This window comes from Erinaceus europaeus, chromosome 22 (assembly GCF_950295315.1).
Source record: "Erinaceus europaeus chromosome 22, mEriEur2.1, whole genome shotgun sequence".
NCBI lineage: Eukaryota > Metazoa > Chordata > Mammalia > Eulipotyphla > Erinaceidae > Erinaceus > Erinaceus europaeus.
The window spans coordinates 252769-266526 of NC_080183.1; the positions used below are offsets into that span (position 1 = coordinate 252769).

General features: G+C 47.3%; 1 protein-coding gene across 14 annotated transcripts in view; it reads right to left on the reverse strand.

Moving 5' to 3' along the window:
* The window catches only part of TRIP11 (thyroid hormone receptor interactor 11), a 72384-nt gene that overhangs the window by 5690 nt on the left and 52936 nt on the right, over positions 1-13758 (reverse strand). For 13 of the 14 annotated variants that reach the window (XM_060180923.1, XM_060180931.1, XM_060180930.1 and 10 more), the window contains 3 exons: positions 4991-5072; positions 2872-2986; positions 2083-2199 (listed from right to left, as the gene is read on the reverse strand). In XM_060180923.1, the coding sequence (XP_060036906.1) occupies positions 2083-2199; positions 2872-2986; positions 4991-5072 (314 nt within the window). Of the gene's footprint in view, positions 1-2082; positions 2200-2871; positions 2987-4937; positions 5073-13758 lie in introns of those variants that run through there. The other variant, XM_060180935.1, reaches the window with a different exon arrangement.

A 13758-nucleotide genomic window follows, 5' to 3' on the forward strand; every position in this document is an offset into this window, starting at 1 on the left:
TTTATTGTTGTTGTTATTATTATTGTTGTTATTACTGTCATCGTTGTGGGATAGTACAGAGAGAAATGGAGAGAGGAGGGGAAGACAGAGATGGGAGAGAAAGACAGACACCTGCAGACCTGCTTCACCGCAGGTGGGTAGCCAGGGGCTCAAACCGGGATCCTTGTACCGGTCCTTGTGCTTTGCGCCTCGTGCGCCTACCGCCGGACTCCCCAGACTGTGCCCTTTTGATCATGATTTTATAAATAAGTTTTATGAATAACCAAAACCAGCACTGAGTTACAAAGGTATCAATCACAAAACGTTAATGATCTGATCGATAATTTGATGACAATACTCACTATAAGCCTTATATTCAGAGACAGCTGCTAGGCAACACTTATTTCAGTCATCAGTGACATTAAGACATTAACTTTTGGGGGGCTGGAGGGAGCTGTGAGGGAACTGAGAACCTGTGAACCCTGCCTGAGCAGGGCCTGGAGGGTGGAGGGACTGGTGTGTCGACACCTATCACAGAAGGATGAGAAATTGTACCCAGGTGACAACTGTCTTGGAAACCATTATTTCCCTAACAAGAGAAAAGTGAACTTTTAAAATTTTTACCAGAGCACTGCTCAGCTCTGACTTAGAGTGGTGCAGAGGATTGAACCTGGGACTTTGGAGCCTCAGGCATGAGAGTCTCTTTGCATAGCCATCATGCTATCTACCCCTGCCCTGAAAAACGAACATTTTATAGACAGAAAACAAGTGTAGAAGTTGCATTGTTCCAAACTAAAATCCAGTCAATGAATACGGCAAACACTCAGGAGTGACACTGCCAGAGTAGAACGTGGTGCAGACACACTCGAGTCAGACTCTGTGCTGCCCAGTCTTCAACAGGGTTTTGTCTTTAATCACTTCCGAGTAACTCACCAACTCTCAGCATACTCTTTACTGAAACTGGTGAAATACGGGAGGACACACAACAGTCTAACTCTGCTCTACATGATGCACTCAATATCGCTGTCAGCTACGAGGCAGCGGACTCTTCCTCGCAGAACGTGGGTTTACAGAGGACAGGCACCCTGTCTGCTTCGCTACTGCCTCCCCAACGTTCAGAGCCGTCAGCTCCACAGAGGTGTGAGCTGAGCAAGTATTCCTGGGCTGGTTCAGTGACCCAGTAGATGCATACATACATAAATAAAACCCAAGTCTTTGGGGGCTGGGCGGTAGTGCAGCGGGTTAAGCAGACATGGTGCAAAGTTCAAGAACCAGAGTAAAGATATCTGTTCGAGGCCCTGTCTCCCCATCTACAGGGTGTCGCTTCACAAGTGGTAAAGCAGGTCTGCAGGTGTGTCTATCTTTCCCTCCCCCTCTCAATCCTATCCAACAACGATTGCAATAACAACAATAATAACAACAACAACAATAAACAACAAGGGCAACAAGATGGAAAAGTCAGCCTCCAGGAGCAGTGGATTCGTAGTGCAGGCACTGAGCCCCAGTGATAACCCCGGAGGCAAGAAAGAAAGAAAGGAAAGGAAAGGAAAGGAAAGGAAAGGAAAGGAAAGGAAAGGAAAGGAAAGGAAAGGAAAGGAAAGGAAAGGAAAGGAAAGGAAAGGAAAGGAAAGGAAAGGAAAGGAAAGGAAATGAAGAAAGGAAGGAAGGAAGGAAGGAAGGAAGGAAGGAAGGAAGGAAGGAAGAGGAAGAAGAAAGAGAGAGAAACTGTTCTCAATCCCAAACTAGCTTTCACAGGAAGGGTTCTGAGCTTATTATGTCTGCCATCCTGTGATTTGTTTCTGCAGCTTAAAAATAAAAAGGGTTAAGCAGGGGCTGGGTGGTGGAGCCCTGGGTTGCGTGCATGTGTCACAGTGCACCTGCAGGGGTGAGTCTCACAAGCAACGAAGCAGTGCTGCAGGTGTCCCTCTCTCTTTCTTCCTAGCTCCCTCTCCGTTTCGATAGCTCCCTGACTCTATCATATAAATATTTCTTCAATGGTTATATAAAACAATATAGAAACAGACATCTGATTCTCTGCAAATGGGTAAAACGTACAGTCATGTCATCATTTCACGTTCAGAGGAGATAAAGATCAATCCTTACACTGTTGAGCAAAGGTTGCTGATTTGGCCTTAGGGGTGTGTTGGGGACACTCTTTGACCCTCCTCCAAGCCAGCCAGTCATCCACCTGGTAACACCGCCCTGATCATCATTAAGCAGCTGGAAGATTATTTTTAAAACAGAAAAATATTATCAGTACAATAAAAACCAAAACCCACTTTTTACATCTTTTTCAGACAGTAACAAACCCCGCTTTGCAAGCTTCCTACTGCTCAAGGCTACATACACAATGACACGTCACCCCAAGCTCTAGCTCAGAAAAGTGGAGGGTTGTCATGTCTGAAAATTCTGCGTTCACAAGAAGCAGTTTATAAATTATAAAATATCTGGGAGTCGGGCTGTAGCGCAGCGGGTTAAAGCGCAGGTGGCGCAAAGCACAAGGACCGGCATAAGGATCCCGGTTCGAGCCCCGGCTCCCCACCTGCAGGGGAGTCGCTCCACAGGCGGTGAAGCAGGTCTGCAGGTGTCTTTCTCTCCTCCTCTCTGTCTTCCTCTCCTCTCTCCATTTCTGTCCTATCCAACAACGACAACAACAATAATAACTACAACAATAAAACAACAAGGGCAACAAAGGGAATAAATAAATAAAATAAATATAAAAAAATTATAAAATATCTGAGCTAATGTGCAAATCCAACAAGTCTGCCTCTCCCTACAACATGGAATGACTGCACATTACAGAGAAAGTGCATACACAGCAAGAGAGAGCAGGGAGAGCTGGGAGACACACTACACCAGTCCATGTTCCAGGCGGTCTCCACTGTTAGTTACCTGCTCCATCTCCTCCCTCTTGATACCCAAGATGCTCCCCATTAATCTTAACACCTCGTGACGCTTATTTTTTGGTGTGTGGAAATGTCCGATGAAAAGGTTTCTCATTAGGATTCTATGAAAATGCAAGCAGAAACAGGTCAAACCAATATTTAGTGTGCTCAGGCAATACACCTTAAACATATATTTAAAACAGCATTGAATTATTTAAATAGCTATACTTTAAAGTAGCATTAGAGAAAAGGCTTGATCAGTCTAGGACTGCGTCAAATAGCCACAATGTACATTTAAAAATACCAGGTGTGGCGGTCCGGGAGGTGGTACAGTGGATAAAGCATCCAGCTCTCATGCTGAGGTCCCAAGTTCAATCCCCAGCAATACCCGTAGCGTGAAAATGCCACAGCACCAAAGCTTCTCCAGTGCAGTGGGGGCCAGGCCAGAACCTCTGCACCAGGCCAAGCAGGCACCCTGCCAGGCAAGCTGTTGTGCTGCTGGGGGGGGGGGGGGAGAGGGAGGGGAGCAAAAGACCGAGAGAAGCGAGGGCCAGGGTAAGATCATAGTGGTTTATGTACCAGATTCCAGGCTCAACCCCAAGCACCACAGAGCTCTAGCAAAACACACTCACACACAATCATACTTACATTCACACTCACACCTACACACTCACATTTACACTGCACACATTTACACTCCGCACACACACACACACACACACACTCATACACATTCCACAGTCACATACACACATATTCCCCACACACACTCACACACATTCCCCCCACACTCACATTCCCCCACTCAGTCACATACACACTCACACACAGTCACACACTGTCACACACACTCACACAGTCACACACTGTCACACACACTCACACAGTCACACACACTCACACATTCCCCTGACACACTCACACACACCAGTCACACACACAGTCACACATACTTAGTCACACACATACTCAGTCACACACATACTCAGTCACACATACTCAGTCACACAGTCACATACACACACTCAGTCACATACACACACTCAGTCACACACAGTCACACTCAGTCACACACAGTCACACACACACAGTCACATACATACACTCAGTCACATACACACACTCAGTCACACACACACACACACTCAGTCACACACACAGTCACATACACACACTTAGTCACACACAGCCACACACAGCCACACACACACAGTCAGACACAGTCACACACTCACACAGACACACTCAGTCACACACACAGCCACACACACTCAGTCACACACACAGTCACACACAGCCATACACACACACTCAGTCACACACACACTCACATTCAGTCACACACAGCCACACTCAGTCAGACACACACTCAGTCACACACAGCCACACACACACAGCCACACAGTCAGACATAGTCACACACACACACACTCAGTCACACTCACACTCAGTCACACACACAGCCACACACACTCAGACACACAGTCACACACACACTCAGTCCCACACACACATCCAGTCCCACACACTCACACTCAGTCACATACACACTCAGTCACACACACTCAGTCCCACACACAGCCACACACACACTCAGTCACACACACACACAGTCACACACTCACACACACACAGCCATACACACACACTCACACTCAGTCACACACATACAACCACACACACTCACACTCAAGTCACACACACATTCAGTCACACACACTCACTCAGTCACACACACACAGCCACACACTCAAGTCACACACACACAGTCACACACACAGAGCCATACACACACACACACACATTCAGTCACACACAGCCACACATACACACACTGTCACACATTCCCCGACACACTCACACACACACACACACTCACAAATTCAGTCACACACACTCACACTCAGTCACACACACACAGCCACACTCCTCAGATTCAGTCACACACCTAGTCACACATACACACAGTCACACATTCCCCGACACACTCACACACACATACTGTACTGACCCTCACTGAAACTACCATCACTATCCAGAAAAAGATTGAACACAAGCAAATCACACGTAAACCTCTACAGCAGGCGCTGCTCGGCCGCCACCGTGCACCACGTTCAAGGACGTACTTGTCCACTTTTCCTTCCGTGCTGCTGACCAAGTCCATCAATTTCCTCTGCACATCATCCAGCATTTCTTTTCGGAGCTCATCTTAAAAACACATGTGAAAGAGTGTGTCAGCAGAGAGAAAGGGCCGGGTGGGTGGTGGTGTGACCTGTGCCGTCTTCAGGTGACAATCAACACTTTGGCCCAGGAACCAAGTGACATAAAGCCTGAGAAGCCGAGCGCTGACCCCTCCCACACACACCCCCAGACAGAGCACTCAGGTCTGAAACAAGTGTGTTTGGCTCCTCTTCAGAAGCTTCCTAGCAATCAGAAGACTCTCAGCACCCCTCCTTTGCGTGAAATTCTTCCAGAGCAGCTCTTTAACGGGAGACAGAGAAGGCAGACTTTAGGCCTTTTGCAGCTACTCTGGCTGGACTGGTTTTCAGTGAGCTGCGCGGACACGAGGCAACCAAGGCCGTGACTCGGGACGCAGCCCGGAGCGCGGAGGATTCCATAGTAAACACAGAATCCAGGTCACCAGCTCGTACGCAGAAATCAAAGTGCCACAGCCTATGACTGATTTGGAGGGATGTTGGGCCCACATTTACAAAATCATTAAAAGAGGAAGCAGAATCTGTCACATCTCGATGGACACCCAGAGTACGAGCAGTACTAAAGGCAAAATGCAGAATCGCAGCAGAAGACGCTTTGTCCCTAAGCTCAGCCGCGCCACAGGCCAGGGGGTCTCGGCCAGGCTGAGGAGTTAGACCCGCTGCCTCGGGGAGGACACGGAAGCTGAGGGGGGTGTTCTGCAATGTCTACACCACGACTTTCATCCTAGACCTGCGTTCAAACCAAGAAACGCCTCCGCCTCACACCAGACTGCAGCCTCTCCCACAAACCTGTCTTTCAAATTTTGCTCCATTTTTCCTGTGGTAGCTGAGGACAAGTCCCCTTAGCAGACACAATGTCCAAATGTCCTTCCCGTCCTGTGGGCTGAGTTCATCCCACCCCCGCCCCCAGTTCCGCCGGGGTCTCAGGACCCCCAGACTCCTTTCCTTCCCTCCCTTTTTAGATGGGGGCCGACAGTCGGTGGCTACACAGACTCCAGAAGGTCCCTTCCACATTACTCTCTGTGGCTCCAGGGACTCCTTCAGTCTCTGAGCACCCTGTCACGTCTGCTCTGCCAGGTGGGCTATCTCCAGATACATCTCACCTCCTTGGTGATGTGCTTTGCTGCCTGTGCTTGCAGTGCCACGTGTTAAGAAACCAAGATCCCATGGTCCGGGAGGTGGCACAGTGGATAGGGCACTAGACTCTCAAGCAGGAGGTCCTGAGTTCCATCCCCGGCAGCACATCCACCAGAGTGATGTCTGCTGATGTCTGGTTCCTTCTCTCTCTCTCTCTCTCTCTCTCTCTCTCTCCCTCCCTCCCTCCCTCCTATCTCTCTCATTAATAAATAAATGAAATTTAAAAGAGAAAGAAAGACGCCAAGACCCAACTCCGCAAATATTTACTCCAGAGTTTTAACCAAAGATTTAGGCCTCTGATCCATTTTGAGTTAATTTCTGTGCATATGGATACTCCTTTCAGCACAATGTATTGAAAGACCAGTCTTTTTTTTTTTTTTCTTTATTGGGGGATTAATGTTTTACAGTTGACAGTAAATACAATAGCTTGTACATGCATAACATTTCCCAGTTTTCCATATAACAATACAACCCCCACTAGGTCCTCTGTCATCCTTCTTGGACCTGTATTCTCCCCCACCCCCCACCCCAGAGTCTTTTACTTTGGTGCAATACACCAACTCCAGTTCAGGTTCTACTTGTATTTTTTCTTCTGCTCTTGTTTTTCAACTTCTGCCTGAGAGTGAGACCATCCCATATTCATCCTTCTGTTTCTGACTTATTTCACTCAACATGAATTTTTCAAGGTCCATCCAAGATCAGCTGAAAACGGTGAAGTCACCATTTTTTACAGCTGAGTAGTATTCCATTGTGTATATAGACCACAACTTGCTCAGCCACTCATCTGTTGTTGGACTCCTGGGTTGCTTCCAGGTTTTGGCTATTACACATTGTGCTGCTATGAACGTATGTGTACACAGATCTTTTTGGATGGGTGTGTTGGGCTCCTTAGGATATATCCCCAGGAGAGGAATTGCAGGGTCATAGGGTAGGTCCATTTCTAGCCTTCTGAGAGTTCTCCAGACTGTTCTCCACAGAGGTTGGACCCATTGACATTCCCACCAGCAGTGCAGGAGGGTTCCTTTGACACCACAACCTCTCCAGCATTTGCTGCTATTACGTTTTCTGATGTCTGACATTCTCACAGGAGTGAAGTGGTATCTCATTGTTGTCTTGATTTGCATTTCTCTGACAATCAGAGACTTGGAGCATTTTTTCATGTGTTTCTCAACCTTTTGGATCTCTTCTGTGGTGAATATTCTGTCCATGTCCTCTCCCCATTTTGGGATGGGTTTGCTTGTTTTCTTGTTGAGTTTGGCAAGCTCTTTATATATTTTCTTTATTAAACTCTTGTCTGATGTATGGCATGTAAAGATCTTCTCCCATTCTGTGAGGGGTCTCTTGGTTTGGGTAGTGGCTTCTTTTGCTGTGCAGAAGCTTTTTAATTTGATGTAGTCCCATAGGTTTATACTTGCCTTAGTCTTCTTCGTAACTGGATTCATTTCATTGAAGATGTCTTTAAAATTTATGCGGAAAAGAGTTCTGCTAATATTTCCCTCTAAGTATCTGATAGTTTCTGATCTAACATCCAAGTCCTTGATCCACTTGGAGTTTACTTTTGTGTTTGGTGAAATATAGTGGTTCAGTTTCATTCTTTTGCATATCTCAACCCATATTTTCCAAAACCATTTGTTGAAGAGACTCTGCTTTCCCCATTTAATAGTCTGGGCACCTTTGTCAAAGATCAGATGTCCATATGTGTGGGGGCTTACTTCCAGGCTCTCAATTCTATTCCACTGGTCAGTGTGTCTTTTCATGTTCCAGTACCAAGCAGTTTTGATGACAATGGCCCTATAATACAGTTTGAGATCTGGGAGTGTGATGCCTCCCGTTCTGTTCTTTCTTCTCAAGATTGTTTTGGCAATTCTAGGTCTTTTCTGGTTCCAGATGAACATTTGTAGCATTTGTTCTATTTTCCTAAGAAAAAAAATGTGGTTGGGATCTTGATGGGGATAGCATTCAATTTGTAGATGGCTCTGGGTAATATATTCATTTTGATGATGTTAATTCTTCCAACCCATGAACATGGAATATCTTTCCACTTCTTTGTGTCTTTTTCAATTTCCTTGAGTAGTGACTCACAATTTTTCAGTATACAAGGTTTTCACTTCTTTGGTTAGGTTTACGCCTAGATATTTTATTGTTTTTGTTGCTATAGTAAAAGGCACTGATTTCTGGATTTCACATTCTTCCAACTTAGTGTTTGCATAGAGGAATGCCACTGAGTTTTGAATGTTAATTTTGTAGCCTGACACCTTACTGTATTGCCTGATGATTTCCAAAAGCTTCTTGCTAGATTCCTTAGGTTTTTCTATGTGTACTATCATGTCGTGTGCAAGTAGGGAGAGTTTGACTTCTTCTCTTCCTATCTGTATCCCTTTAATTCCTTGCTGCTGCCTGATTGCTGTGGCAAGAAAGACTATTCTTCAGCACCTTACTGAAAACCAGTTGACTATATATACAGGTTGACTTCTAAGTTCTCGATCCCCAAGGCAAGACTTCTGCAAATGTCCTTTGTTCTGCCTCTCCCGCTAGCACTGCCCACTAAACCCTGCCTGCCATCCGTCTCAGTTCCCAAGGTGCTCCCTCCAGTCTGGGACAGACAGACAGGACCAGGCTAGTCTGCTTGCTAATTTGCATGCACAACACCTAATATTCTAATTCACAGAACTAAAAGACAGACAAAATGCCCAGTGTAGCTGTTTGTAATGGCTTGTGGTTTTTCTAAATTGCAAAATGTAATTCACATAATAGGTTAATTTTACCAAATCAGAGATGGTTGCCACAACCATAATATAAAAGTGAGGTTTGTGTTTGGAAAATCTACTCTAAATGCTTCCTTTCCCGTCTTTCCAGTGGAATTTAAGCTTGGACATCACAAATTAAAAGAAAGAAAAGTAGAAGAGAACAAAGATATTATTATTAAAGTCAGTAACAAACACTTCAAGTGCTTACTGCACACACACTGTGACCACATGACCCTCCTTAGGCCTTTCCAACGCGCTCTCCCAACGATAAACAAAGCTCTCTCCTACTGAGAGGAAGAAGACTAAGTAAGCTTATCTCTTGTCAATTAACCACTCAGTGCACAAGCTAAACAGTGAGAGGAAAACAGGACACACTCTTCTTCCATCTCCCCCACCCCTCCCAGAGAGAGAGAGAGACCCTCTTCTTCCATATCCCCCACTCCTCCCAGAGAGAGAGAGAGAGAGACCCTCTTCTTCCATCTCCCCCACCCCTCCCAGAGAGAGAGAGAGAGAGACCCTCTTCTTCCATCTCCCCCACCCCTCCCAGAGAGAGAGAGAGAGAGACCCTCTTCTTCCATCTCCCCCACCCCTCCCAGAGAGAGAGAGAGAGAGAGACCCTCTTCTTCCATCTCCCCCACCCCTCCCAGAGAGAGAGAGACCCTCTTCTTCCATCTCCCCCACTCCTCCCAGAGAGAGAGAGACCCTCTTCTTCCATCTCCCCCACTCCTCCCAGAGAGAGAGAGACCCTCTTCTTCCATCTCCCCCACTCCTCCCAGAGAGAGAGAGAGACACCCTCTTCTTCCATCTCCCCCACCCCTCCCAGAGAGAGAGAGAGAGAGACCCTCTTCTTCCATCTCCCCCACCCCTCCCAGAGAGAGAGAGAGAGAGAGACCCTCTTCTTCCATCTCCCCCACCCCTCCCAGAGAGAGAGAGACCCTCTTCTTCCATCTCCCCCACTCCTCCCAGAGAGAGAGAGACCCTCTTCTTCCATCTCCCCCACTCCTCCCAGAGAGAGAGAGAGAGACACCCTCTTCTTCCATCTCCCCCACTCCTCCCAGAGAGAGAGAGAGAGAGAGAGACCCTCTTCTTCCATCTCCCCCATCCCTCCCAGAGAGAGAGAGAGGGAGACCCTCTTCTTCCATCTCCCCCACTCCTCCCAGAGAGAGAGAGAGAGGGACGCCCTCTTCTTCCATCTTCCCTACTCCTTCCCACACTAGAGAGAGAGAAAGAGAGAGAGAGAGAGAGAGAGAGAGAGGGAGAGAGAGAGAGAAAGAGGCCTACCCATTCTCAGGCACCTCTTCTACTTACTCACATACTTTTTTTTTTTTTTCTGCCTCCAGGGTTATCTCTGGGGCTCGGTGCCTGCACTACAAATCCACTGCTCCTGGAGGCCATTTTTCCCATTTTGTTGCCCTTGTTGTTGATGTTATTGTTGTCATTGGTGGTACTGTTGCTGGTTAGGACAGAGAAATTGAGAGAGGAGGGGAAGACAGAGAAGGGGAGGGAAAAACGGACACCTGCAGACCTGCTTCACCACTTGTGAAGCGAGCCCCTGCAGGTGGAGAGCCGGGAACTAGAACCAGGATCCTTAAACTGGCCCTTGTACTTCGCACCATGTGCGCTTGACCTGCTGCACTACCACCTGTCCCCCGCTGTACTTCTTTCTAAGGCTGTTTTTACTGCAGGGCTATTTCAAATTCAAGTCATTGTTTAAGTATATTCCGATGGTTAAACGTAGATGGGGAAGCCCTGAGGACTTGGGGGAAGGGGTTGAGAGGCTGAAAGTCATATACCAACTTCAGGATGCCTCCAGCCTGCTCTCCCACCAGAGATTCCCGACACTTCCCCATGAAAACTGAGGGTTAATTCAAACCACAGTTTGAAATCAGAACTCTATTCATACGAGCAGGCAAAATGCAGTTATTCAGAAAAGGGTTCTTAGCCAAGAACAATATCCCTATGAAATAATCCAACGTGCCAAAATAATTCTGCGAGTTCAAGGGGGAAGGGGGAGGGTCCAGTCAAAGATGCAGTAAAGCGGCTGCAAGGTGCTCTGGTCTGAACACCTCACCTCGGCCAGGTCAGAGCCACTGGAACACTGAGGTGACACCAGAGCCGCCATCACTGCACTTACACCAAGCGAACTGCCCTCCACTTGTGATCAGGACACTGCGTCTCCAGAGAACGTTACAAAACTAAGTCGCGTTCCTTACAAAACCGTGTGGCCACTTCCTGTTTAGTTTCCTCAGGTTACTTAACAGCTGACCGAGAAGAGAAAGGCCGTTGGTGCAGGGCTGTCAGAGAGCCTGCGTGCGAGTCCCGGTCCCGTCCCGTCCCGTCCCGTCCCGTCCCGTCCCGTCCCGTCCCGTCAATGAACATGCAGACTTCAGAAGGTGGAGAGAATTTTCGGAGTGGTCAGATGAGCTTCCCTGAACAGCCCTACGCTGTACTACGTATCGCCAGGCGTCTGACTTCATGCAGGTGGCTCGCCTCTCAGCTTAGCCCTGACGATGGATGTCAACGCAGGGTCAGCACAACCACTTGTCGTCTCAGTGATGCCAGGCAAAGGAGTCGGGAAGGAAGAACAATTCTAAGATGGCGGTTTCAATTACAGATAGGTCAGTCAATGAGCCAGTGTCTGGTCTAATGAAAAGAGTTCAATCTAACACACAGCAAAGCTAACCGAGGATATTTAAACTCTTCATTTAATTAAACGTAACCAAGAGCTAGAAATGAGATGGTCTTTGGATGACCAAGTCCAAAGTATACAGGATCACTTTCTGCTAACACCAGCTAAGTCTTTAAAAGGCTCCTACATTTATTTACATCCTCTGTGTGCCTTTATAGTGCTTTTTGGTCATTGTTAGGACTTCACCAGTCTGGACAGACTTATTCAGACAGGAAGAGAGGACGATGGGGAGAAGGAAAGGGGGAGGGGGAGAAAGGGGAGAAGGAGGGGAGAGATAAAACGGGGAGGGGGAGGGGCATGGGGAGGTTGTACTGAGCAGCAAACACCATGGACCAGGCTAGAACCCCACTGCAGCAAACACCGTGTCCCAGGCTAGAACCCCACTGCAGCAAACACCGTGTCCCAGGCTAGAACCCCACTGCAGCAAACACCGTGTCCCAGGCTAGAACCCCAAGGCAGCAAACACCGTGTCCCAGGCTAGAACCCCACTGCAGCAAACACCGTGTCCCAGGCTAGAACCCCACTGCAGCAAACACCATGTCCCAGGCTAGAACCCCACTGCAGCAAACACCGTGGCCCAGGCTAGAACCCCACTGCAGCAAACACCATGTCCCAGGCTGGAACCCCACTGCAGCAAACACCATGGCCCAGGCTAGAACCCCACTGCAGCAAACACCGTGTCCCAGGCTAGAACCCCACTGCAGCAAACACCGTGTCCCAGGCTAGAACCCCACTGCAGCAAACACCGTGTCCCAGGCTAGAACCCCAAGGCAGCAAACACCGTGGCCCAGGCTAGAACCCCACTGCAGCAAACAACATGGGCCAGGCTAGAACCCCAGCTGGCTCTGAAAGGCCCTGCTACCTAGCAGGTGGGCTACATCCCACCCCAAGAGCTCTTTTCTTCTGCTCACATAGGATTTTCAGAAAAAATTTATTTAAGTTCTGTGTCACAGTAAGGCAGATGGAATCATTCTCGTGAAACTCTTCATGTCCAGCACCTCTTGGCAGACCTGGAGGCCGCTACCAACATGACGGTGACGTCTGGGTGCAGCCAGGAATCCTCTGCCTGAGGAGTCCTGAGGTCGCCATGCTCTGCTGTCTGTCTCTAAGCTGTGCTTGTGTTCCTTGTGGTTCATCCCTCCATGTGACAATCTACTTCCACCTCTGATGACTCAACATTTCATACCCGAGACACACCCTCGGTCAATACTACTCAACTTCAGTTTCCAGACTGGACCACACAGTCCAAACACTTGGGGAAGACCCCAACTTCTACCTGTCTGGCTAAAACTTTTCCAACAAGCGACCCCTCATGGGCACCCCCTTTCCACAGCATCCCCACTATGTAGAGTGGAACAACTGCTCACATGTCCGTGATTTCATGTGCTCTTCACTTTTTGTGCCTATTAACGATCTAAGAGAGGCTGGGCCTGTGTTCTATCACTGTATCCCCAGGGCTGTACTTTTAGAGTTTGGTACAAGCAGAAAGCAATGGATGCTTGATAAATAAACAAGTGGTTAACTGTTGTCTAGGAACACAGAACACTTGTAGAACGAGTGGACTCATGCAGGCTGGGCAGACAAAAAGGTTTCACACCTGAGGCTCCCAGGTCCCGGATCCAGACTCCAGCACCATCAAAGCTGAGCAGTGCTTTGGTTTAGAAAAAAATTGAAACTAAAAAAAATTGTGTCTGGGTACTCATGTATGAAAAAAAAAAATCTTTTCTCTATATAACTTACCTTTTTTCTATACTTAGAAGAATAAAACATGCTAAAATGATCAATATTGTTTAAAAAGGTCTGATTATTTGTTTCACTGACACAGACTTTTGTCTTAACCTGAATTTCAACATGATCTTGTATCCCAGATGTTTATATCGTCACAAATAATTGTTTTAACCATTTATGGCAATTGAGTAAACTACATCTGGTATTTCTTATACATTTCCTCTAAAATTACCACTTCTGCCAAAAACATCTATAAGAAATACCTCTGAAAGTTTGAGTAACAAAGCGTCTGGGAATGTATCTGGCCCGTGTTCAACAGGACATTATGTGTTTTCTTGTATAAATTATGTCCTAGAAAAGGCAATGTCTTCATTTAA